This window comes from Chiloscyllium punctatum, chromosome 40, assembly GCF_047496795.1.
Source record: "Chiloscyllium punctatum isolate Juve2018m chromosome 40, sChiPun1.3, whole genome shotgun sequence".
Taxonomy (NCBI): domain Eukaryota; kingdom Metazoa; phylum Chordata; class Chondrichthyes; order Orectolobiformes; family Hemiscylliidae; genus Chiloscyllium; species Chiloscyllium punctatum.
In genome coordinates, this window is record NC_092778.1 from 45508059 (window position 1) to 45535778 (window position 27720).

The 27720-nt window shown below is 40.5% G+C and overlaps 1 protein-coding gene across 4 annotated transcripts in view; it reads left to right on the forward strand.

The window, feature by feature from the left end:
* The window catches only part of eef2k (eukaryotic elongation factor 2 kinase), a 66520-nt gene that overhangs the window by 34533 nt on the left and 4267 nt on the right, over positions 1–27720 (forward strand). For 3 of the 4 annotated variants that reach the window (XM_072559771.1, XM_072559773.1, XM_072559772.1), the window contains 14 exons: positions 260–297; positions 3324–3495; positions 5546–5695; positions 6190–6322; positions 7017–7144; positions 8794–9004; positions 9195–9262; positions 9779–9853; positions 10748–10801; positions 10966–11031; positions 11742–11882; positions 12657–12845; positions 22021–22145; positions 26711–26889. In XM_072559771.1, coding sequence (XP_072415872.1) covers positions 260–297; positions 3324–3495; positions 5546–5695; positions 6190–6322; positions 7017–7144; positions 8794–9004; positions 9195–9262; positions 9779–9853; positions 10748–10801; positions 10966–11031; positions 11742–11882; positions 12657–12845; positions 22021–22145; positions 26711–26889 — 1729 coding nt within the window. The remainder of the gene's footprint in view (positions 1–259; positions 298–3323; positions 3496–5545; positions 5696–6189; positions 6323–7016; positions 7145–8793; positions 9005–9194; positions 9263–9778; positions 9854–10747; positions 10802–10965; positions 11032–11741; positions 11883–12656; positions 12846–22020; positions 22146–26710; positions 26890–27720) is intronic. The other variant, XM_072559774.1, reaches the window with a different exon arrangement.

The following is a 27720-nucleotide window of genomic DNA, read 5'->3' on the forward strand; positions in this document are numbered from 1 at the left end:
AGTTTATTGTCTATTTGAATCAGTACTGTGCTTGACGTACATCACTGCAGCATGCATGCTTTTACTGAATTGTGTACAGGATACAACAAAACAGCTCAAACATATGATTTGAATTCTCATTTCATGGCTTTAATAGCAAACGAAAAGCTTATGAGAACTGCACCAGGAATAAGTACGTGACCTTCATTACACTTTTGATAAAGTTTTACAAAATTTACTAGTTTGCCTATAAGTTAAAATATACATGTTTCCCTTTCAGCCCTTTGGTCGTGGTGCAATGCGGGAATGTTACAGAACGTGAGTCTTATAGCTGTTTTGATGCCTTTGAATATTCAGTATAGGTCAATATGGGTAGTGAAGGCAGGGATATTGAGTGGTGAAGTTAAGCTGTACGTTCTCTAATGTAGTTCATTTTTGTTTGCTCTGGTTGTGCAATTAACTTATCATGTTAGTGAAATAGCTTCTGTTTTTTAATGTAGATAATGGAAAATTCACAGTCTTTCTCAAGAGAATGTAAGCAATAGTGATAGAACTAGATGAACTGGGGTCAATCACTTCCCTTCCCTCCAAATAACAGGATTTAATACAGGTTTTTATATACCACTTGATTTTGTTTCTCCTGTGGCTTCTAAAAAGAAAACTGAATGATTCCTGTGTCTCACTGCAACAACTGTTCTGATATGGAATTAGGCAGGCCAAGGAATCTCCAGTTCGGGCACATCAAAGATGGGACAGTGACGTGGCTATCACAATCAAACTCATTTCCTCTGGCTTACAGAGCACAGGAAGAATCAGACCTCCAGTTTGTGGTTACTATTTACTGACTTCACCTTCTTCTTGCAAAAAGGATTTCCAGCACCCAGTAGAACTGTGGAAATTGGGAATGCAATATTTTAAGGTGGGGTTTGTAAAGTGCAATTCGTGGGCTTGCACACCACCTGCCAGCTCACCTCCCATTTTTTTTTGTAGGGGTGCCATAAAGGTGTCAGGCAACCGACCCACCCTTGATTATAATCAAGGCCTTTATGAGGCCAATTAATGGCCATTTGAATGCCTTCCTTGTTGCTATTTGAACCGAAGAAGGGGAGACTCTTGTCAGATGGGTACCCCAGTAGTTTTGTTCCCCAAAGTATTTAAAATTTATGATATTTAAGTACATTGCAAAACATCTTGATTTGGAAATTAAAGAGTATAGTAAATTCAACTTGTCTCCATACAACATGTTTCACTGTTCAGTGCCTGAATACAGCTGTAATACTTTTGATATTTCCATATACACTCCATGTTGGGCATGCAACCTGAAGGCAAAATATTTCCAACGAAATGTACAGAAAGTGTAGTAGAATTGAACTTGTCCATATAAAGTGTTCCACTCTAAGGCACCTCAGTACACTTTCAACATTCTTGATGTTCGCAATGTACAAACAATCCAAAGGGTTTTACAATTCCCAACCCCTTGGTGTGTACTACGGCTGAACCTTGCATTGTGCCAGTCTGCATTTTTTTGCACTTCAAAGCCAGCAGGTTTTGGGCAGACAGAAGAGCTTCTTTCACTGAGTTAATGGTCCTTCAGTTACAATTCATGTTTATCTTGGTATGCATTCCTGGGAATAGCCCACAGAGCACAGAATTGCTTGGAACAAATCTCCAGAAAAGCCACCTCATCAAAAACCACTGCAACTCCCTCAAGGTCTTCTTTTCAAAGGCACATTCCAGAGGGGGGGAGTTGGCAACAATCTCTTCCTCACCACAGCTCCCTTGGAGGCAGTGTGTAAAGACAAGAAAACTGCAGGTGCTGGAATCCAAAATAAATATGCAGGAGGCTGGAAGAACACAGCAAGCCAGGCAGCACCAGAGATGGAAAAGTCGACGTTTTGGGTATAACCCTTCTTCAGGAGGCACTACGTGGCAAGATGAAACTGGGCATGCAGGAAAGATGTTACAGGGAAACCTTTATCAACCAAAGCCATATTTTGCAGCCTGTTTGAAAGTTCTGATGATACATTCTGCCGTGTGTTTTTGACATTCTGCTTGGGAAACCATGACAGAATCTGCCATCTTTTTTTGCAGGCTTTTAGAACGTTTGTGCAGACCATTACCTGACCAACTTGTTGTCAAAGATGTCTTTCTGCATAAACTTTGGCAACTTTTACTGAGTGGGCTGGTGTTGAGCAAAAGAGTGGGTGAACTTTTTGGGCATTCCACAGTGTGTTTTGGAGGCAATCTCCCATGAGGTCATAACTGCCGTTAGTCCTCACCCCTAGGCTGTCATTAATACCTCAGATTTTCACTTCTCTTCATTGGGGACTGCTTGAAGTTTCAACCAGTGGAGGCTCCATGGAGTGATTCCAAGCTGCTGGACAGGGATGGTATGCAGGGATCCCTGCCATGCAAAGTAAATCTATCCCCAGAATTTAGCAGTCTCTGAGAAGAGATTTTTGACTCTTCCTCCAGGGAAAGCTGTTTGCCAGAAAGGGTTCTCAGTGTCCTTCCTCTGCCATTTTCCCAGATATTATTTTGTTTCTCTTGCAAATTTATTTACTTTAAAATCACAGTCAATGAAGATTTATTTTAGATTATTTATAGCTTTGTGAGGTCTGGGATTTCTCCCTTATAAGTAGTTTAGCTGATTTGCTGACACTTTGAAATACTGCAGACACAGAGCAGGACGTTTCTCTAAATTTGTCTTCATGAAAATATGATATGAATTTAAAACCTTGTCAGAGTGCTGTTATGCTGCATGCTTTTAAACCGACAGTGGAAACCTATATATGCATTGCAGGGTTGTAAGGCCGGGGCTTTGGATGTGCCAAGCTGTTTTGCAATCATTTCTGCACATTTCTTACATGAACTAAAAGGGCATCCTTTATATAACTCTGTCTGGGTTGAATTACTTTTAACTGACTTGTATAATAGATTGCTTTAGTGTGTCTTATTTGCCTTGTCACCTGGGTGTAGATGATACTGTGTGTCTGAAGGGGAGGGAAGTGCCACCCTAGTTGTCTTTATTTATATGTGAAATTTGCTGGTGTGTCGTGTAGCTAGGCATACGAGTATGTTTAATGGGGAACCACAGAGTTTAGGTTCTGTTGTAATGCTCCAAATAGTCGTAATCACACATTGTGAGACTCGCCTTTGATTACGGACCGATTAGACTAGATACTGGAAGACAATCTTCAATTATGGAATCATGTGTCAATGAGGGTTCAAAGGTTTTAGAACTCCTGAGGAATTGAATGGAGCAGTTAGTGAGAAAGAATTGTCTATTTGCTGATTAGTTGAATAAAAGGCTATATTTTGTTACTTTGTTACTTTTTAATCAGGAAGAAGCTCTCGAATTTCACACGTCATCAACAATGGAACTCTGCCTCTAATTATGTAGCTAAGTGCTACTTAGATTCTGTGGACCGGGAAGTGTACTTTGAGGATGTCCGACTTCAGATGGAGGCAAAACTCTGGGGCGAAGAGTACAACAGGCACAAACCTCCAAAACAGGTGAAGGAATAGATATTAGGTTTACTGTTTAGAGGGTTCAGAATTCTGAACATGGCAACAAGAGAGAGCCAGTCAGCTCCTGTAGCCTACCATTTGGTTTGATCATGCTTGATCTGTACTTTAGTCGTACCAGCTTTGGGTCTGTAACACTTGATAATCTTGCTTAACAAAAGTCTTGATCATGTCATACGTCATCTCGATAATCATTTTTTGAATCCTTTTGAGACTAATGATTTAGGGTCTGTGTACAATTTAAGGAATTATGAACTGTGATGAATCTATCATAAAGAATTACAGAGCAAGAATCTAATTGGGCGTGAAAGTTCAAATAAAGTTATGAATCGGAAGTACCATTGTAAAATGACAATCACGTGACCAGAATATATGCTTTATTTAACTTTATTTAACATCTTGTTTTGTACTGACAGTGGCTTCTGTCTGTGTGATAATGATTGCACTGCAAGATTAGCACCTTGTTTTATCACAAACATTGTCTGAAAATAATTTGCAGATAAATCATTTGAACTTACACTGCATCTAAAAAGAATAATCTATTTAGCGAATTCATTAAACAAAAAACATGTTGAATGATTTGATTTACAGTACGCTGATGTTTTAGTATTGCAAGTAAGACATATCTCCTTGCCTGAAAATGGAAAGCACTAGAAATATTGAGTAGGCCTGAAGCATCTGTTGAAAGGACAAAAGTCCAAACACATTTCTACCTTTCTTCAGTTCTGAAGGAAATGTATGTTCAACTTGAAGCCTTGACTCTGTTTCTTTCTCCATAGATGCTGTCCAATCTGCTGATTATTTCCAGCACTTTTCATTTTTATTTCAGATTTCCAACACGCACAGTATTTTGTTTTTATTTATGTCTCCCTCACTTTGTGTGTTGTTAATGGAGTCCAACTGGTATAAAATAGCTATTGTTCAATCCATTGGAGGGAAAACAGAGGTGTTGGATCTATATGAAAAAAATTTCCAAGACGGGAGAAAACCATTCTTAGAAGAGGTAGTCAAAATAAAGTGGACATGTAATCCAGTCAGTGAGATACTACAAAACTTAGTTTCTTGTGTATCTGCTATTTGTTAATGTAAGGATTCCATGAGCACTAACTACATTTTAATATGTTGTCCAACTGACAGTTGTGTTCACTGTTACCCTGGTTGAGACCAATGGACTCACCACAGGCAAGGGATCAACCCTAGACTTGAGTTATTCGCTTATCCTATTAATATGTTCACTCCCATCAGATGAACTGTAGAAGTTAATGTTTGGCAAAATCTGTGAATTGGTGTTAGATCTGGTATCTGTCAATAAGCATGAGGAAATGAAATTTGATATTGTCTCCACTCTATTGGAGCACACAATGTTTGCTGGTCTTCTTTAATCTTTCCTTGTCTCTCTTTTTTGTTGTGAAGGTGGGATTGTGTTTCATTCGCAGTTCAAGTGACCTGTCAATACTCTCAATCTCGGATTACACTATGGCTCATTGAGTAGTATACTCTGCACTGAAGGTGAAGGTTGTGGGTTCGAGTCATGCTGTCTAGAGACAGATCAGTGCCCACTATCCTAGCACAGAACTGAGGGAGTGGATCATTTTTATAAACTGAGGCATCACAGGTAGACGTGAAAGATCCATGACATTATTTTGGAAAAGAATAAAGTGTTCTCCCAGGTGCCCAGGTCTTTATTTATCCTTCAGCCAACCTCACCGAAAAAGGTTAACTGGTCACGTGTTGCATTCCTGATTGTAGGATCTTGTTGTTTGCAAATTAGCTGCCACATTTCCTACAAACATCTCAAAAACATAATTGTCAATCAGCCATATTGGAAAATCATTTTTAAAAAAAAATGAAAAGCACTAATGTCCATTCTTTTTTCCTCTATAATTTTTCATTGGGAGGCTTGATAACCAAATACATACCTCAGAGTGAGCTTTTGCTGGCAGGAGCAATGGGAGTGGATGTTTGGGGGGATGTAGACAAAGGCAACATAAGTTGTTAGCAAGTGTCTTCTGCTTTTTAATTATTTTACTCTTAATAGGTTGACATTATGCAGATGTGTATTTTAGAGATGAAGGACAGGCCTGGAAAGCCTCTGTACCACTTGGAGCACTATATAGAGGGTAAATACATCAAATACAACTCCAATTCTGGCTTCGTAAGAGATGAAAATTTTCGCCTTACTCCACAGGTAAGCACTAGATTGGAAATAATGCAAAATATGTAAGTGCTCTAATTCAGCTCTAGCCAGGTAAAACTTCGTTTCTACTACCTGATGGTACTCTATATCTGAATATTTTCCAACCACAAAAGAATTCTAAGTATATGTGTGCATGGAAAATTATACTACTTACAAAAGGATGAGTTGATGTCCCTTGGGATTGATTGAAAGGAAATTATTTCCTCAAATTTAAAGTAATTCTCCCGTTTTCGAAGGGTAGATGTCTAATTTGAAAATTCTAAATGGAGTAAGACTCCTGTTAAATACTTTTTTTCTGGGATTTGGTCTGTTTTTTTTAAAAATAACTCATGTAATGTGGTATCTACTGTAGTGTGTTCAGTGTGTGAAACCTATTGTCAAATATTGTCTGTAATAATCATGTGTATTCTTAATTGCAAAATACCCTTCTTCTGAAACAAAACTCCTTCATTAATCCTTCCTCTGACCTTGTCATATAATTGCAGGCATTTAGCCATTTCACCTTCGAACGCTCTGCACACCAGCTGATTGTTGTTGACATCCAGGGAGTGGGAGACTTGTACACAGATCCTCAGATTCATACATTTGGTGGTACAGACTTTGGAGATGGCAATTTGGGTAATATTTCTTTATAAACGAGTGACAAATTCATCATTGTTCCTTTACTGATCGGAGTTACTCAAACTATTTGTAGATTTTTGAATGTCTCAGTGTAACAATTTATGATAAAAAGGAAGTTGAGCTGAATGTTTTTTTCAGGAATGGTGTCATTTGTTTTCAAAGGGCACAGAGGAGATTTACCAGACTAAGAATATAATGCCATAGGAACAGGAGTAGACCTTTTCGGTCTTTTGAATCTAATTTGTTATTCAGTAAGATAATGGTACCAGAGATGAGGGACTGGTGTTGCATAAAGAGAGTAGAGAATCTGGCATGTGCTTTCAAGCTATAAAAGCCAACAGGAGATATGATAGAGTTGTTCAAAATTGTGGACAGTGGCAGCCCTCTGATACCTCACCCATAAGAGATTCCTGGACAGTGAATTGTTATGTGCTATTTGACTGTAAGGGTTTTTTAAAAAAATTCTCATCCCATGGACAGTGAGACTGATTGATTGCATTACTTACACTGCTGCTTCAACAAATTAGTTCAATTCAGACAAATTGGGGATCAATCCCGCATCTTTCCTGGTTTGTTTAGCTCAGCTCTGCACTGACTCATTACAACAGCTCACAATGTGATGTATATTTCTTTTTTAAAAAGGTGTTCATTTTTGAAGAAAATTATACTGATCCTGCACTTTTCGCCACAGGTGTACGAGGGATGGCCTTGTTTTTTCACTCTCATGCATGCAACAGCATTTGTAAGAAAATGGGACTTACACCATTTGATCTATCTATTAAAGAAAAGGAAGCATTGGAACATGCACAGAATCTACTGGTCAGTGCTTTATATAATCTGTTTCTCTCTATTTCCTTCGAAAATGTAATGACTCTTGAAGGATTGCAGTTGTGGTTTCGGACCAAGTTACACTGTTTTTCATGGGGGAGCCTACCCTGTTCTTCTTGGGGGAGCCCAAGTTGGGAGTATCAATTATGAGAGCATTCCAGTGTGGACTGTCCAACGTAAGATTGTCCAGCAGGATTAACCATTGCCATAGCAAAGCAGGTGCTTTTTTTTTTTTACTGCTTCATTCTTCTAATGCCATGGTTAAATAGGTTAATCAGTGACCATGCAATTAGGCCTCGATCTACATTATTTGGTACCACATTAGCGGTTTTATCTTGAAAGAAGAGAAAAAGGACTTACAATTAAGTACCTTTATTGAACTCCCATTCTATTACATAGTGCCTTTATTACTTCAGACACAAATGGCAAGGCTGAAGATGAATTTTGGAATTGAGAATTTCAGAGGAAGATAAGAGGTGCAGATGGGGAGGGTAGAGAGAAGGAATTGTGTTGGGGTGATGTGGGACATAGTAGCAGAATTTAGTTGAGCTAAATTTTGTGGAGGGTTGGGGATATGAGGTTCGCTCGTAGGATGGTGGCATAATTGAGTCTGCAAATATTTTTACTATTCATTCATGGGATGTGTGGAATGCTGGCTGGGCCGGTATTTCTTACATCTCTCTAGTTTTCTTAGACAAGGTGATGTGAGCCGCATTGTTGACCACTGCAGCCCATTTGGTGTAGGTAGACTCTCAATGCTGTTAGGGACGGAGTTCCAGGATTTTGACTTAGCAATACTGAAGGTGATATATTTCCAAGTCAAAATGATGAATGGCTTGGAGGGGAACTTGCAGGTGATAGTGTTTATATGCATCTGCTGCCCTTGTCTTCTAGATGATAGTGGTCATAGATTTGGAATATGCTGTCTAAGAGTATCTTGTAGATGGTACGTGCTGCTGCTTTTAAGTGTCAGTGGTGGAGGGTAAATGTTTGTGGATTTGGTGCCAATTGAATGGGTTGCTTTGTCCTGGATTGTATCAAGCTTCTTGAGTATTGGAGCTGCAGTCATCCAAGCAAGTTCCAAATGTTCCATCACCCTTCTGAATCGTGTTTTGGACAATCTGTCAGGAGGTGAGCTGCTCACTGAAAGATTCCTAAACTTTGGCATGAACTTATAGTCACAGTAACCAATGGTTGTCCTAGTCCAATTTCTGCTTAATAGTAAGATCCCAGGGTGTTGTTAGCAGGGGATTCAGCAATGGGAATACCATTGTATGCCAAGGGGCGATGATTAGAACCTCTACTGTTGGATGCGGCCATTGCTTAGCATTTGTATGACATGACTGTTACTTGCAACGTCAGCCTAACCCTAGATATTGGACTAGGGTTTCAGCAGCAAATGTGATACAAGTGGATATAGGTGATTTTATGAAGGTAAAACTAATCTGCCTGGTTGAAAAAAAATTAACATGTAACTGATTAGTATTGAGTGGAATTTTCCTAAATCCGAAAGTATACATGAGTATAGTCACACCTGTAAAATGTTTTTCAGCTTCTTGACCTATATTTGTCGTTTTCTCACCTATGTGTGAATGGGTGCTCCTCTTTGAATAAATATGTTTCTGTCTCCCTTGAATCAGAAAACAGCCAAAACTGTCCTTCGAGGCACAGAGGAAGTCTGTGGAAGCACTCGGGTGAGAACCATCTCTGGTTCCAGACCTCCAATTCTATCACGCCTCTCTGAGACCTCTGCAGATGAAAATTTGAGTGACAGCACATTTGACTCTCTTCCCTCCTCCCCATCATCTTGGTGGAGCCCTAAGGAAGATTTGCTGGGGAGATCTCCAATGGGTACATTCCATTCTTTTTCAGTTACTTTGTTAAAGTGTAACTGGGTCATGATGGCTATCTTTACTGTCGTGGAATGTGGGTAACCTGCAGTTTTTTTTAAACTGTTAGGGTTGTATTCCATAGTCAATTTCCATGACTCTGTTAAGATACTTCTGTTAACCTGTTGTACTCGCTTCTTTGTTTTACATAGGTTGGACAGTTTTGAATCAAGTTGATAATCTGGGTGATGAGCACAGTGATTCATTGGCTGAGAGAAGGGTAAAATCAAATATAAATTGTGATTGTAGTTTTTCACCTAATAGTCTGTTTTGTAGAACTAACTTCAGGTAGCTCTGTAACATAAGATGTTAACATACATGCCACCATACACACACAAGCGCTCTGCTTTTGCTTTTCTACTTCTCTTACAATTAATTAAGATTGTGGACTTCTGCATTAAGGTACATCCATTTAGGTATCAAACATTTCATCCTTTTGATGTTGTGCCAAATCCACATTAAATTGGTGCTTTAGGATCATAAAATAAAGTTCTACCTCTCATCCTTTCTAGTATTTTTTAGCACCAGGTTTATATTATCATTTTAACTCCTCATAGAAAACATTTGCATTGAAATTTGGATCAGAAAATATAAGGAGATTATTTTTGCACATCCACTTAAAAAACCATTTAACTTCTTTTTTGACCTGCCTTGCATAGTCAGATAACTGTTCAGCATGGAGTTTTGGAGCTTTATCAGAACCTGCTTTGATGTGATTCTTCTATTCTGCTCTTAGATGTCTGAAAATGGTGGTGACAGTGGATGTCCCAGTGAGCGGCGAAGTGATTTGGAAGGGGAGTTTGCAGATCGGGTAATAAGCAAATTTCCATTTTGTGGAAAAATAATGAAAGAGCTTGATGAAATAAATATGAGAGAAGCTATTTCCAGTGGTGGAAAAGTCCAAAATTAGAGATTAAGGTTGTCATTCATAAATCAAATAGGAAATTCAGAAGAAACTTCTTGACCCAGAGCTTGGTGAGAATGTAGAATTCACTACCATATGGCAGTTGAGGCAAGTAGTGTAGATGCATTTTAAGGGGTAGCTGGATGAACATGAGAGAAAGGAATCGAAGGTTATGCTAACAGTGTGAAATGAAGAAAGGCAAAGAGGAGCATTGTGTCATTTATAAAACACGAGTACAGACAAGTTGTGCTGACTGGCTTGTTTCTGTGCTGTAGACTCTAAAGCAATTGTGTAATCCCATGTATAGACACACTGTCTGCTATTTCTGCAAAAGATGTTTAATTGGGTCTCCCTCATTCCCACTGTTTGCAATTCTGGGATAGAATTTCAAATCTGGAATAAAAAAGAACTTCTGCACATAATGGAAACCTCTAGCTCTGACCCAGAAAAGCTGTTGTGGCTGGGGATTCAGTTGAAGATTTTCAAGGCTGACACTCTCATGAGACATAAGTATAATGGCAGGTGGATGAACTTAAGGTATATATCAAATTGAATGGTGAGGGGCTAAATCAGTTCTATCAACAGTTTCTAAGTTATGCACAATTTTATAATTATTTGGGGAAAGCAGCTATCAAATTAATCATATTTATAATTATATTTTTCAGCAAGCGTTTCTTGCTGAGACAAAATTGCACAATGCCAACCTGCTGTTTTAGTTTAGTGAGAATATTTACTGTCCATTGAGTTTGTTGCTACAATAAAACATACTTACCAGGATCCTGTTTTTATAATTCTGCTCAGATGAATGCAAATATTCGAAGATATTGTGAATCAGATGAAGACAGCATTCGAAGGGTATGTACTGCAATGTGTAACCAGAAGCACTTATTCACAACAGTTTTGTATTTGAAGTTCTCTTCCAGTGCACAATGTATTTATGCATGAAATGTATGTTTTTGTTAAAATGTTCTTTTTTTTATTTCTTAAACCTGTTTCTTTGCCTATTGTTCTTCAATCAGGGAAATGCAAACCCCAATGGGTGCCAACCCTTACTCATCCTCAGACGCAGTCAAAAGTCTCAGCCGGTGATCATGCATGATTGCTTGGTCCTTGCATTTTATTATGTTGTGTGTATTTTATTGATAATGCATGATGCATATAGATATGTTGCAGAAAGTTTCCCTCATTTGCCCAATGGGTATAACAACCACCAAATATATTAATAAGTTATCCTAGCTAGGAAGCTGCCAGGTTTGGACACTGGTTTGTGCTGAGTTAGCTGTTCTCAGCTGAAGTAGGAGTTGGTACAACTGTTTTCACTCTTGGGTCAGGGAGGGGCACATTGGCCATGATTCATAAAAAGTGCTTGTGAATAGATTGCCTGTTTTCTATGTTCAAATGTGAAATCACCAGGTGCCTGAAGGAGTTGGAGGAAGAAAATTGATGGGAACGTTATGATTGAAATAATTTCCTGATATTAGACTTGTATTTTCTAGTCTGGCTGTTGGGCTAACCATAAGAGCTTGTGGAATCTTGACTCAGATCTGTGAAAGCAGAAGATTCATGTAATGTCATGGATATGGCATAGACAGCTGAATAATTCAAAATATTATTATTTTACGCTGTTATGTTTGCATATGTGATTTCAACAAATTTCTGTAGTGCACACAATTAGATTTGTAAAGCAAGCAATTTATTTCTTAATCTGATAGATAAATGCTTCAGTATATGTCGATTGTTACTTTGACAAAAATCCAAAGCCAATGCATTTATTTGGTGTGATTTTATCATTCAGGATCACCACAATGAAGATAAATGGAACCTTTACCATACGTCCAGGGCTCACATGCATCGGCCTTCATGTGTGGCTGTAGAGGTGGAGCGATTAAATGCTATCAAGCAGGAAAAGAAAATAGGGAAGTCTATTTTGGGCAAGGTAATTCTAACTGTTTGGGAATATTCTGGTCAAAAGATTTGAGTCACAGATTGTATTTAGCCTAGTTTAGTACAATAGTGTTTTATTATTGCATCATGTTGTGTTGTCAAAAATGAGAGTAATAAGAACAATGACATATTGGTACAGATTGTTAGCGAGAATATTTAGTGATTTGACACTGTCAACAGAAAACACAACATTGTATGACAGGAACTTGGAGAGGGAAAGGGGAATACATTAGATCCCTGATCACATTATATATATCTTGTGGAGAACAAATGGTACAGTACTGAGAAGTTATTGCCTCTTCCTCCCATATTGAAGCACTAGATAAGGTCATTTTTTCTGTGTTCTTATCCTGAACTTTACTCCATTTTATTGGAATGTATTAGAGAGGTTCAGTATGATGATCTGACTGCAAGTGATAAGCGTGGATGTGATTAATGATGTATGTGTATACTGTTTTCTTCTGTCTGCTCTCCCTTCTACAACATATAGGGTTAGATTAATGTCACTGTGTCTTCAATCATATAATTCACCTTGACTTGAGTGAATTTTCATTCCTCTTGTTTAATTGTAATGAGTGTAACTTGTGTATATGGCGCAGTTATAAAAGATCATAATTATACAGCATAAAAGAGAGCCACTTAACTCATTGTGTCTGTGCTTACTGTACGCTGGAACAATCCAAAACCCACCCCATTGCTCCCTTTTCTGTGTTTATTTCCTATCTCACTGTAAATCACAAGTTAATCAATTATATTTTGTGTGCAGGTGCACTTGGCTATGGTACGTTATCATGAGGCTGGTCGATTCTGTGATAAACTGGAAGAGTGGGATCGCAAGTCTGCAATCTTTCATCTTGAACATGCTGCTCTTTGTGGAGAACTGGAAGCAATTGTTGCCCTTGGTCTAATCTACCTGCAGTTGCCTCATCATATCTTGACAGATGTCACTGTGGAGGTATGTTTGTTGTACTGTAAACAAGGTACCTATACAGCCATGTAAGGCATTCATTGGAGTGCAGAAATTGATGATTATCTTCTGGCAATGTTCCTTTATTTTTAATGAAAACAAATATTTGTTGTTTGGTATCCTTTTTTGTACTTTAGAAGCTTTTTTTGTTGCGGTGTAGCTAGCAATGTATCTGATGAAGGGTTACGCCTGATACTAAGCTGGGTGGCAGGGTGAAATGTGATGAGGATGTTAGGAGATTACAGAGTGACCTGGACAAGTTAGGTGAGTGGTCAGATGCATGGCAGATGCAGTTTAATGTGGATAAATGTATGGCTATCCACTTTAGTGGCAAGAACAGGAAGGCAGATTACTACCTAAATGGAATCAATTTAGGTAAAGGGGCAGTACAGAGAGATCTGGGTGTTCTTGTCCACCAGTCAATGAAGGTAAGCATGCAGGTACAGCAGGTAGTGAAGAAGGCTAATAGCATACTGGCCTTCATAACAAGAGGGATTGAGTATAGAAGTAAAGAGGTTCTTCTGCAGCTGTACAGGGTCCTGGTGAGACCACACCTGTAGTACTGTGTGCAGTTCTAGTCTCCAAATTTGAGGAAAGACATTCTGGCTATTGAGGGAGTGCAGCGTTTTTTCACGAGGTCAATTCCTGGAATGGCGTGATTACCTTGAACTGAAAGACTGGAGCGACTGGGCTTGTATACCCTTGAGTTTAGAAGACTGAGAGGGGATCTGATTGAGACATATAAGATTATTAAAGGATTGGACACTCTGGAGGCAGGAAACATGTTTCCGCTGATGGGTGAGTGCCGAGCCAGAGGACACAGCTTAAAAATACAGGGTAGACAATTTCGGACCGAGATGAGGAGAAACTTCTTCACCCAGAGAGTGGTGGCTGTGTGGAATGCTCTGTCCCAGAGGGCAGTGGAGGCCCAATCTCTGGATTCATTTAAGAAAGAGTTGGATAGAGCTCTCAAGGATTATGGAATCAAGGGTTATGGAGATAAGGCAGGTACAGGATACTGATTAAGGATGATCAGCCATGATCGTATTGAATGGTGGTGCAGGCTCGAAGGGCAGAAAGGTCTACTCCTGCACCTATTGTCTATTGAAACGTCGAATCTCTTGCTCCTGGTGCTGCCTGACCTACTGTGCTTTTCCAGCACCACACTTTATTGACGCTGACTCTCCAGCATCTGCAGTCCTCACTACCTCCTCATATCATTCTCCCAACCCTTTCTACACTACAATAAAATGGGCAAGATGCCTCCACTTGACAGTAATTGATGAATCTAATGAGGAATCTCAGGAGAGAGATTTCTTTTAACCTGGAATGGAACACTGCAACACAAGTAATTAAATTAACAGTTCAGATGCATTTAAGCAATAACAGTATAGAAACCAATATAGGAATGCAAAATATAAGAACAAGAATAGGTCCGTTAAACTTGCTCTACCTTTTAACAAGATCATGGCCGATCTTTTGGATTAGATTCACTTCCCTACATTATCCATGATATTCTTACTGTCCAAAGTTCTATTCATTAAAGTCTTGAACATATTTAATGTCTGAGCAACCACAGCTTTCTGTGATATGATTCAAAATCATTTGAGTAGAAAAAATTTCCTCATCCTGAGCAAAAATGATTATTCCTCTATCTTGAGACTTTGTCCTTTGTATCTAGACTCTCTGTCTACCCTCAGCTTCTACCCTGTCAAGCTCTCTAACAATTTTGTATGTTTCAGTTAGTTCATCTTTCATTCTTCTAAACTCCTTAGAGTATAGACTAATAGGACATATTCCTCATCACAGAAAGGCAAGTATATTTTTCCTTTTAGATAAGATGACCCAGACCATACAGTAATCCAGTTTTGATTTTCCCATTTTTCTTCCTCATAGCTTGCTGTACCTGCTTTGTTTAGAAGTTACACCCAATTCCATTTTGAGTTCCAGCACTTAACTTTTTCACCTTTTAATTTGAAAAGAAATTCTTCCCATCAAAATTATAATAATTCCACAACTCCACATTATATTCTATCTACTACCTTCTTAACCAAACACTGAATTAGTTTATATCCTTTTGCAGCCTCCTGATGAAAAGGTTTTAATCAAATAAGTGGATCTGCAGGGCAAAAATCTTAAAATTCCGTTGAAGAAAATTGTTTTTGCACACATTTCTTTCCTACCTAACTTTGTATCATCAGCAATCTTGAACAGCTATGTCCAGTCCCCTCATCTGATCAGTATTTGCGACCCAGCTATTTGCAGTCTATGTCACTGATCGGTGCAGCATTGTTTTAATTACAGTAACAGGTTTTCTGTCAGTTAACCAATCTCTGGTCCATGCTGTCATGACTTGCTGGGGAGAGTGTGCTGACATCAAGCCACACTGTTTCTGGAGTTCACACAAATGGAAAATGTAATTAGCTACAAAAGCCCAATTTACGTGACTGTCTGATTCAGGTTAAAAGATATACACATCAGGCTTTAGTCATTAATATGAAAATGACTGATTATTGTCTTCAAACTGATTTTCATAACCAGTGGTGGCAAAAAAAGGAAAACTGGAATACTAATTTATGGACTGCAATATACAAATCAAACTTTACTCCTTTTAAACTACGTGTGTGCGTGTACACGCACAGACAAAACAAAAATACAATATGTAAACAGAAAAACATAAGGGGAAACAGACTTGTTCTTTATAAACAGTCCAAACCTCTAAACTGGATGGATTGTTCTCTCAAGTGGTGAGCATAATTCCAGCAAAACTGTTGGTGGCATGGTGGCTTAGTGCTACCTCACAGCGCCAGGGACCCGAGTTTGATCCCAGCCTAGGGTGACTGTGTGGAATTTGCACATTCTCCCCCTGTCGGCGTGGGTTTCCCTTGGGTGCTCCGGTTTCCTCCCACAATCCAAAAATGTGCAGATTAGGTGTATTGGCCATGCTAAATTATTGTTGTGGTTCTGTTTGCCGAGCTGGGAATTTGTGTTGCAGACGTTTCCTCCCCTGTCTAGGTGACATCCTCAGTGCTTGGTAGCCTCCTGTGAAGTGCTTCTGTGATGTTTCCTCCGGCATTTGTAGTGGTTTGAATCTGCCGCTTCAGGTCGTCAGTTCCAGCTGTCCGCTGTAGTGGCCGGTATATTGGGTCCAGGTCGATGTGCTTATTGATTGAATCTGTGGATGAGTGCCATGCCTCTAGGAATTCCCTGGCTGTTCTCTGTTTGGCTTGTCCTATAACAGTGGTGTTGTCTCAGTCGAACTCATGTTACTTGTCATCGGAGTGTGTGGTTACTAAGGATAGCTGGTCATGTCGTTTCGTGGCTAGTTGGTGTTCATGGATGCGGATCGTTAGCTGTCTTCCTGTTTGTCCTATGTAGTGTTTTGGGCAGTCCTTGCATGGGATTTTATACACTACGTTGGTTTTGCTCATGCTGGGTATCGGGTCCTTCGTCCTGGTGAGTTGTTGTCTGAGAGTGGCTGTTGGTTTGTGTGCTGTTATGAGTCCTAATGGTCACAGTAGTCTGGCTGTCAGTTCAGAAATGTTTTTGATGTATGGTAGTGTGGCTAGTCCTTTGGGTTGTGGCATGTCCTCATTCCGTTGTCTTTCCCTTAGGCATCCGTTAATGAAATTGCAGGGGTATCCGTTTTTGGCAAATACATTGTAGAGGTGTTCTTCTTCCTCTTTTTGCAGTTCTGGTGTACTGCAGTGTGTTGTGGCCCTTTTGAACAGTGCCTTGATGCAAATTCTTTTGTGTATGTTGGGGTGGTTGCTTTCGTAGTTTAGGACTTGGTCTGTGTGTGTGGCTTTCCTGTATACCTTTGTGGTGAATTCTCTGTTTGGTGTTCTCTGTACCATCACATCTAGGAATGGGAGTTGGTAGATGATACCTTTGCAATCATTAAAAATACAGAAATAGAGAACACACACCGGATCATCAACGCCACACTCACAGGAATCCGATTCACTAAAGAGGAAGAAAATCCCATGCAAGGACTGTACAAAACACTAAATAGGACAAACAGGAAGACAGCTAACGATCCACATCCATGAACACCAACTATCCACGAAACGACACGACCAGCTATCCTTAGTAGCCACACACTCAGATGACAAGCAACATGAATTCGACTGGAACAACACCACTATTATAGGACAAGCCATAGAGAGAACAGCCAGGGAATTTCTAGAGGCATGGCACTCATCCACTGATTCAATCAATAAGCACATCGACCCGGACCCAATATACCGGCCACTGCAGCGGACAGCTGGAACTGACAACCGGAAACGGCAAATATAGATTGCTATAAATGCTGGAGGAAACATCACAGAAGCGCTTCGCAGGAGGCTACCAAGCACTGAGGATGTCACCTAGACAGGGGAGGAAACGTCTGCAACACACATTCTCAGCTCGGCGAACAGAACCACCAACAACGAGCACCCGAGCTACAAATCTTCTCCCAAACTTTGAATGCTAAATTGTCCACAGTGTTCAGGGATGTGTAGGTTAGGAGCATTAGTCAGGGGTAATGTAGAGTAATAGGGGAACAGGTCTGAGTGGGATACTCTTCAGAGGGTTGGGATGGACTTGCTGGGCCAATGGGCCTGTTTCCTCACTGTAGGGATTCTTACAGAATGATTCTTACATCCTTTTTTTCTTGTCATAAAATAAAGATACACCTCATCTTCTATTCAGGTCTCCCAATATTGTACAGTTTATCTCCCCAACCCCACCAACAATGCTCCCCATCTTTCACACCCCTGCCCCAACAGCAGCATTCAGTTACCCCTCAGTGTCCAATAGTGTTTGCATTACAGGAAAGGAGCAGGTTCCAGGCTGACTCCCCCTGCCCGGACTTGCAGCCTAGGCCCAGACTGCAGGTCAACAACCAAGCCCAGGTGCACAAAGGAGCAGGAGCATTAGTAAAAGGGAAGGATGGTGGATCAGCAGAAATGTCTGTAGGAACGTCTGATGTGGGACAGGCTGCTTCTCCCGGTTCAACGTCAAGGTGGCTTCCACTGGCCTGGTGTGGTGGTGTCAGTCTGGCATGGTCTACCAGTATGGCAGTCTTGTGTCAGTCTTCAGCAGAGGCTTCCAGCCCAGTATTCCAATAGCTGGCATAGCAATTTCATCCTGGCTGTGTCTTCAGAGTATTCCATTTTTCCTTAATTGGCTTTCCCTGAGCTCAGGAGCCATTAACTGTAGTTTACTTTTTTGTGATGTATGATTTCTGTCATTTATATGGGGTTCGTGGTAGAGTGACTTATAAAACTTTTCACTGTATTTTTCATGTAAAAGTACAGGTGACAGTAAATTTCTATTCTATTCTACCCAGACCACACCATCCCAGTGGTGTTCAACTCTCCCTTGGGCCCCAACAGTGTTTGTCTCTCCTTCATCCCTCACTCAACAGTGTTTGCCTCTCTGTCACTCTCCTATTCCACTTATCTCTCCCTCAACATCACCTCCCAACGCAATAATGTTTGACTGGTCTTCAACCTTGTGTTCACTGGCTTCCCATGAGTCCCTAAGCATGCACCCCCAGGCAGTGCAGACTCTTCTTACATTGACTGGACAGTACAATGTGTTTTGGGCAATGGTTGATCATTGCCAAGGTGGTGGAGGGATGAGTGAGCATGTGGGTGAATGTTGGATGGATAAACGAAAATTGGCATGTGGTGAGTGCATATTGAGGGGTGATTGAGGTGCATGAGGGAAATCAAGTATTGCTAGGAGGGATGTGAACATTGTCAGGGTTGATGTGATGCAATCTGATTTACTTCACGTTGCATTCTTGAGGGGGATTTGCATAGGCAACAAGGTTAAGTATAGGGTGACTTCCCAAGTCTCCATCATTCTGGCTATCTGATCCCCCCCCCTTTTTGCAACAATCCAGACAGGTTAAACTGATAATCATAAGTTTAAACTTACTATCGTGTGTTCCTCATGGTCCTAAGGCTCATAAATGTGATTAAGTCATAGAGATGTACAGCATGGAAACAAACCATTTGGTACAACTTGTCTGTGCCAACCTGATATCCTAAATGAATCTAGTCCCATTTGCCAGCATTTGGCCCATATCCCTCTAAAGCCTTACTATTCGTGTACCCATCCAGATGCCCTTTAAATGTTGTAATTGTGCCAGCCTCTACTACTTCATCTGGCAGCACGTTCCATTTACACACCACAGTCTGAGTAAAAAAGTTGCCCCTTAGGTCCCTTTTAAATCATTCCCCTCTCACCTTAAACCTATGCCCTGTAGTTTTGGACTCCCCCACCTTGGGAAGTGACCTTGGCTCTATCCCCTATTCATGCTGCTTATGATTTTATGAACTTCTATAAGGTCACCCCTCAGCCCCTAATGCTGTAGGGAAAATAGCCCCAGCCTATTCAACAGTGACTTAAGTAATTTGTTGCTCTCCCTATTAATACCATTTTGATTTTTCAAATCCTTAGTAACAGATTCCGATATTTTCCTGCTACTGATATCAAAAGGTGTGGTGCTGGAAAAGCACAGCCGGTCAGGCAGTATCTGAGGAGCAAAAGAGTCTACATTTCTAGCACAAACTCTTCATCAGGAAGATGAAGATGCTACTGATGTCAGGTGAACTGACTAACAGTTCCCTGTTTTCCCCTCTCCTGTTTCTTGAGCAGCTGTTTTCCAATCCAGGTTGGGACAATTCTAGAATGTTGGGAATTCTAGAAAATCAGAACCGAGGTATCCACAGTCTCTGGTGTTACTTTTTAAGAATCTGTGATATAAGCTTAAAATCAAGGCAATTTGTCAGCTTTTGGTTCTATTAATTTCTCTATATTTTAAAAATATTAATTACTTTTATTCCTCACTCTGATTAGACCATTGGTTCTCCAGTTTCTAGTGTCTTTTTGTGACTATTTAGAGTCATAGGAATGTACAGTATGGAAACAGACCCTTCGGTCCAACCCGTCCATGCCCACCAGATATCCCAATCCAATCTAGTCCCACCTGCCAGCACCCGGCCCATATCCCTCCAAACCCTTCCTATTCATATACCCATCCAAATGCCTCTTAAATGTTGCAATTGTACCAGCCTCCATCACATCCTCTGGCAGCTCATTCCACAACATGTACCACCCTCTGCGTGAAAACGTTGCTCCTTAGGTCTCACTTGTATCTTTCCCCTCTCACCCTAAACCTATGCCCTCTAGTTCTGGACTCCCTGACCCCAGGGAAAAGACTTTATCTATTTATCCTATCCATGTCCCTTATAATTTTGGAAACCTCTATGAGGTCTCCCCTCAGCCTCCGACGCTCCAGGGAAAACAGCCCCAGCCTGTTTAGCCTCTCCCTGTAGCTCAGATCCTCCAACCATGGCAACATCCTTGTAAATCTTTTCTGAACCCTTTCAAGTTTCACAACATATTTCCGATAGGAAGGAGACCAGAATTGCACACAATATTCCAACAATGGCCTAACCAATGTCCTGTACAGCCGCAACATGACCTCCCAACCCCTGTACTCAATACTCTGACCAATAAAGGAAAGCATACCAAACGCCGTCTTCACTATCCTATCTACCTGCGACTCCACTTTCAAGGAGCTATGAACCTGCACTCCAAGGTCTCTTTGTTCAGCAACTCTCCCTAGGACTTACCTTACCATTAAGTGTATAAGTCCTGCTAAGATTTGCTTTCCCAAAATGCAGCACCTCTCATTTATCTGAATTAAACTCCATCTGCCACTTCTCAGCCCATTGGCCCATCTGGTCCAGATCCTGTTGTAATCTGAGGTAACCTTCTTCACTGTCCACTACACCTCCAATTTTGGTGTCATCTGCAAACTTACTAACTGTACCTCTTATGTTCGCATCCAAATCATTTATGTAAATGACAAAAAGTTGAGGGCCCAGCACCGATCTTGGTCACAGGCCTCCAGTCTGAATAACACCCCTCCTCCACCACCCTCTGTCTTCTACCTTTTGAGCCAGTTCTGTATCCAAGTGGCTAGTTCTCCCTGTATTCCATGAGATCTAACCTTGCTAATCAGTCTCCCATGGGGAACCTTGTTGAACGCCTTACTGAAGTCCATATAGATCACATCTACTGCTCTGCCCTCATCAATCTTCTTTGTTACTCCTTCAAAAACTCAGTCAAGTTTGTGAGACATGATTTCCCACGCACAAAGCCATGTTGACTATCCCAATTCAGTCCTTGCCTTTCCAAATACATGTACATCCTGTCCCTCAGGATTCCCTCCAACAACTTGCCCACCAAGAGCATTTCTAAGTGATCAATATGTTTGTATATTTCTAGCGAGTTTACACATTCGTTTTCTTTGTTAATGTCTTCTTGGTCATTCTTTTTTTAAATTTTAAAACCTCCTGATCCTCTGGTTTATTACTCCTTTTGGCAATATTGTAAGCTTCTTCCAAACTAACACTTAATGCCACATTTTTCGATTCTGACCTCGAGCATCTGCAGTTCTCTCACCATCCTTATTTTCTGTAGTTAGCCGCAGTTACACCACTTTCCCATGAGTGTTTATTATCTTCAAGGGCATCTGTATTTAATGAGTGTTCAGAATTATTTCTTCAAATGTTTGTTTTTGGTTGTTAACCCTTGTATCTTTTAATCTAATTTCCCATTAACTTGGGCAGCTTGCCTCTCAGTTGCCTGTAATTTGCTTTAGTTAAATTTAAAACCCTAATTTCAAATAGTTCTCAAATCTAATAGGAAACTCATCATCACACAAACCCAGAGGATCCTTAACTACTTGTTTTACTACATAACAGTATCACACTGCACAATATTATTTCTAAGATAGCTTATTGCTTAGTTGGTTCCTCAAAATGTTGTCTAGGAAACTTCGAGATTTTCCTCTGATCTACTTTTGCCAATTTGGACAGCCCACAATAATGTTTAAGGTCATCTTTAATAGCATTATCTCAATGTGTTCTTATAAGTTGCTAATTTATACACCGTCTAACAATATTACTGTAAGGGGGCCTATTTTCGTACAAAATATATCTATATGCTGGTCGGGTGAGCTGAGTCAGAGTAGGCCCATTTGCTACATAATTGCCAGCAAGGACATGCAGCTTATTTTTGAGCTGAAGACTCAATGTAATTCCTTGTAAATTTGCATAGATTAGCAATTAAAGTAAATCCATAATCCTATGAACAGGATACCGAACAGAACCGGCAGAGAGGCTTTGACTACTTGCTGATGAGTGCAGAAGCAGGAGATCGTCCAGCCATGATTCTTGCAGCTCGAGCCTTTGATACTGGCATCAATCTGAGTCCCAAAAGGTACAGCATCTTTTTTTTCCCCATTATTTTATTGCTGATAACTTTTATCATTGTTTTTGGAAAAGTTATTGTCTTTCAACTGGCATAGAGCCCTTGCACAGAATATTTTTAAGACTTCATAAGTCCTATACCACCTTGTTGACATATTCTGTAATAGAACAAAGAACAAAGCAAATTTACAGCCCAGGAATAGGCCCTTTGGCCCTCTAAGCCTGTGATGATCCAAATTCACTGTCTAAACCTATCGCCCAATTCCTAAGCATCTGTATCCCTCTGCTGTCCACCTACTCATCATCTGTCTAGATGTGCCTTAAGTGAATTTACCGTGCCTGCCTCTACTACCCCTGCTGGTAATGTGTTCCAGGCACCTACCACCCACTGTGGAAAGTAGTAGCTGCATATATCCCCCTTAAACTTTTCTCCTCTCACCTTGAACACGTGACCTTTCGTTATTGGATCCCTCACCCTGGGAAAAAGGTTACCTCTATCCACCCTGTCTATACTCTTCATGATTTTGTAGACCTCAATCAGGTCCCCCCTCAGTCTCCTTTTTTTTTTACTAATAAAAGCAATCCTAACCTACTTAACCTCTCTTCACAGCTAGCACCTTCCATAACAGGCAACATGCTCATAAACCTTCTCTGCACCCCCTCTAAAGCGTCCACATCCTTTTGGTAATGTGGCGACCAGAACTCTGCATAGTATTCTAAATGTGGCCAAACCAAGGTCTTGTACAATTTTAACATGATCTGCCAACTCTTATACTCAATACCCCGCCTGATAAAGGCAAGCATACCATATACCTTGACTACTCTATCCACATGTGCAGTTCAGGGTACAATGGATGACTTCTGCTCATTAAATTTTCCCAAGGCTCTTCCGTTTACAGTATAGTTCGGTCTAGAATTAGACTTTCCAAAATGAATCACATCAGTTTGCCCGGATTATAGAGTCATAGAGATGTACAGCATGGAAACAGACCCTTCGGTCCAACCCGTCCATGCTGACCAGATATCCCAACCCAATCTAGTCCCACCTGCCAGCACCCGCCCATATCTCTCCAAACCCTTCCTATTCAACATACCAATATTCAACGTACCCATCCAAATGCCTCTTAAATGTTGCAATTGTACCAGCCTACACCACATCCTCTGGCAGCTCATTCCATACACGTACCACCCTCTGCGTGAAAAAGTTGCCCTTCGGTTTCTTTTATATCTTTCCCCTCTCACCCTTTAGTTCTGGATTCCCCGCTTCCCAGGGAAAAGACTTTGTCTATTTATCCTATCCATGCCCCTCATAATTTTGTAAACCTCTGTAAGGTCACCCCTCAGCCTCTGACGCTCCAGGGAAAACAGCCCCAGCCTGTTCAGCCTCTCTCTCTAGCCGATTGAACTCTGTTTGAATGTTTAAGTTATGTTTTCTTTTATTTGCTAGAAGTCTAGGCACATGATGATTGGCAGTATCACTTATGATGCATTTTGTGATCATAGTTTGTCAGTAATCACTTTTGCACTGAAAACTGATCTGTTAAGCAGAGCACCCGAGGGATTGCAGTGCTGTGAAACTTGCAAGGAAGGACAGAAAACTAACTGGTTGGGATAATGGGTTGGTCTGAAACCTAAAATCCTCTATGAATGAATGAAAGGGAAGTTCAGTAACTGATAAAGTACGATCAGCAGTAAAACAAGAAACCTAAAGCTTGATCAGCTAAATATTAGTTCTTTGAAGAAAGGTATGCCTGTTAGTTGGAATGCAGACAAGGAAAAGACTGATAATGAAGCCATGATAGAAAATGTTTTAGTCAATAAGAGACATCAAGTGTTTTTCATACACCTGGGCTGAGAATTTCCACTTCATTGCTATGTCTTAACTGGAATTGCAGTGAAACTGCTACATATGTATGCTGTGCGTGTAAAAACACACAGCACAGTTACTCTGTCCTTGTGCAGATACCATTTGGATAACTGTATGTAAACAAAAAACAAATCATCTGGACTATGAACTCTAGTTTTGGTCTGGTGCCTGACTAATCTAGATAAGGCAAATCTATTTATGAGCTGTGAGATTTCAAAATATACAGTTTAGATGCTTCCTCCATTTATTCGATTCTCTATTTATATTGAAGGAACAATTGGAATTTTAGCTAATGCCCTCCTCTCAATCAGATGACTTGAGGGAATTGGTAAGGCTGGTAATCATTTGGCATGGCTATCTGAGATACTGGACTATTTGAAGGTGGAAAGCCAACAGGATAACTCCCATCCTTTCTTTTCCTGATGTCCATGTACTTGGCAGCTAAGTCTGCTGTGCAGCAATCAATATTGTGAGTCTAATGATGAATTTTTTGAAGCAGCAGGAGAGTGAAACCAAGCAGTTTAGGGAAGGAATTCCAGAGTTTGGGGCCTAGATGAATGTTGACATGACCATCATTTTGGGTGGCATGGTAGCTCAGTGGTTAGTACTGCTGCCTCACAGTGCCAGGAACCCAGATTCGATTCCAGCTTGGGTGACTGTGTGGAGTTTGTACATTCTCCTCGAGTGTGCATGGGTTACCTCTGGGTGCTCGGTTTCTTCCCATAATCCACAGATGTGCAGGTTTGGTGAGTCAGCCATGCTAAATTGCCCATAGTGTTCAGGGATGTGTAGGTTAGGGGCAATAGTCAGGAGGCATGTAGAGTAATCGGTTAGGGGAATGGGTCTGGGTGGGTTACTGTTCGGAGGTTAGGTGTGGACTTATTGGGATTACACAGTAGGGATTCTGTGATTAACAGTGAAATGAAAGATTTTAAGAAGTTTAAAGAACCAGACTACAGAGCTCCATGAGATCTGGGAAAGGTTACAGAGGTGGGATGGAGTGTTTCAGAGATATTCTGAGCATAGTAGGAAGCCATTCAGTCCATTGTGTCCATACTGGTCAATGAAGATCTGTGTATACTTACCACATTTTCCAGCTCTTTTCTCTTGGCCCATGGCCCTGGAATAAATTATTTTTAAACTGTTTTAAATATTTTGAGAGTTTCAGACTCGGCCACCTCTTTTAGGCAAGATGTTCCAGACTCTCATCCTCCACTGGATGAAAATAATTCTTTGCAACTTCCTTTTGGCCTTTTATATTTAATCTGTGCCCCATTCTAATGGAAGAAGTGCCTCTCTATGCCCTTCATAACCTTAAACATATTTAACAGGTCCCCTCTAAAACTTTGCTGTTCCAAGGAAAACAGTGTCAGCTTATACAACTTTTTTTCTCATAACTCAGGCCATCCACCCAGGAGGCATCTTGGTAAATCTCCTCTGCACTCTCTCTAGTGTCATCAGTTCCTTCTTATGATGTGGCAATGAGAACTGCATGCACTACTCCCAGTTGTGACCTAACCAGCATTTTATAGTTCCAGCATAACCTCCTTGCTCTTGTATTCTATGCCTTGGCTAATAGAGGTAAGTATCCCATATGATGTCTTAACCAGCTTTATTAACCTGACTTGATACCTTCAGGAATCTGTGGCTATGCACACCAAAGTTCCTCTGATCTTTAGTACTTAACAGGCTCCTACCATTGCCTTGTCAGCCCTCCCAAGTGCATGGCCTCACTGTTCTGGGTTGAAATACATTTGCCACAGCTCTGCCCAGCTGACCAGTCCATTGATATCCTCTTGCAGTTTATAGTTATCCACCGCCTGATTTACCACTCTATCAATTTTCATGGCATCTGTAAACCTCTTGATCATGCCTCTACATTTAAATCCGAATTGTGAATGTACACCCCAGCACTGAACCTTGTAGGTTGCCACTGGAAACAGACTTCCAACCACAGAAACATCCCTCTATCCTCACCGTTTGTTTCCTCCTTTTCAGCCTTTTTTTAAAATCCAGTATGCCAGTTGGATCCCGTGGGCTGTGTCTTGATGAATCTACCATGAAGTAACTTATCAAAAGCTTTTGCTAAAGTATGTATAGACCACATCCAATGCATTACATCAACTCTCCAAGTCACCTTGTCAAACAAAAATTGATCAGTAAAACAACAGCGGGATTTTAAACCAATCATAAGTTGGGCTTCAAGCCTTGAAGCTGGGATTATTCTCCTTTTCAAGGAGAATAGGTTAATGGGAGACCGAACAATGGTACTCAGAAGTGGGGCGATTTTCGTGTAGCAAGTAGTGAAAAACTGCTTCCCCTCGTAAGTTGGTAATAACTAGAGGCATTAGATTTAAAATAACTGTCAGAACAGAGCATTACGATCAAGAAATGTGTCAACTGAAAGGAACTTTCAAACAGCAATTTGGACATGTCACTTTCAGTTGGCTGATTTGGACTGTCTGTAGTCTGTGGGCTACAGATAAGGTATTGGACTAAAAAGGTACCTCTTTTAAGGAGCCTACAATGGCACAATAGGTTGAATGGATTCTTTCTGTCCTGTCTTAAAACCTAGGAAAAACTTCCTGCCCTTTTGACCAATGCCACACTGACACATATATTGGCTAGAAGGTCACTTGGGTTTATTTAATTCTTATGGCCTCTGGAGCATTGGTTTAATGTAACTGCTCTTTTCATTGACATCGCAGGACCCAAGACTGGAAGGAGGCTTTGTATTGGTACAGTGCTGCTCTGAACATGACTGATTACGATGAAGGTGGAGAGTATGATGGCACAGGAGACGAACCTAAATATTGCCTTCTAGCTCGAAAGGCAGAAATCCACATGACAGGAGGGTTTGGTGTGGAACCAGATCCACAGAAAGCAGGTAGAATAAAGATATCAGCATTTACCAAACAAACTGACCAGGAAATAATCTAAAAATAGCAACTGTCTGATACTTTGTCCCTTTTAATGAATAATTGTCAAGTTCATGTTTCAATTAGATGTGTAACACTGTCTCTAAAGGCTATTTTTGATTCTATTTTTAAAACAGATTACAGGCCTTTTCCAGAACTCTGCACCTCTTCAGCTCTGGCCTATTACACATCTACAGTTTTCTTCACTCAACCAGTGGTTCATATGAAATTCGGCTACCCACACTCTAAGTTCTGAAATTCTCTCCAAAAATACCTCTGTCTTTCCTTTGAGATACTCTATTATACTTACCTCTGTAACTTCTTTTACTCAGCTGCCCTGATATCTCCTTTGTGTGTCTCCTTGTTACATTTATTTTATTTGAAGCACCTTTGGAAATGTGCTATATAAATATCTATTGTTAATCTTGGGATTTTCTGCTGTATAATACTTATTTAATGATAGAGTCATAGAGATGTACAGCACGGAAAAAGACCCTTTGGTTCAACTCGTCTATGCTGACCAGATATCCCAACCCAATCTAGTCCCACCTGCCAGCACTTGGCCCATATCCCTCCAAACCCTTCCTATTCATATACCCATTGAAATGTCTTTTAAATGTTGCAATTGTACCAGCCTCCACCACTTCCTCTGGCAGCTCATTCCATACATGTACCATCCTCTGTGTGAAAATGTTGTCCCTTAGGTCTCTTTTATATCTTGCCCCTCTCACTCTAAGTCTATGCCCTCTAGTTCTGGACCTCCCCACCCCAGGGTAAAGACTTTGTCTATTTATCCTATC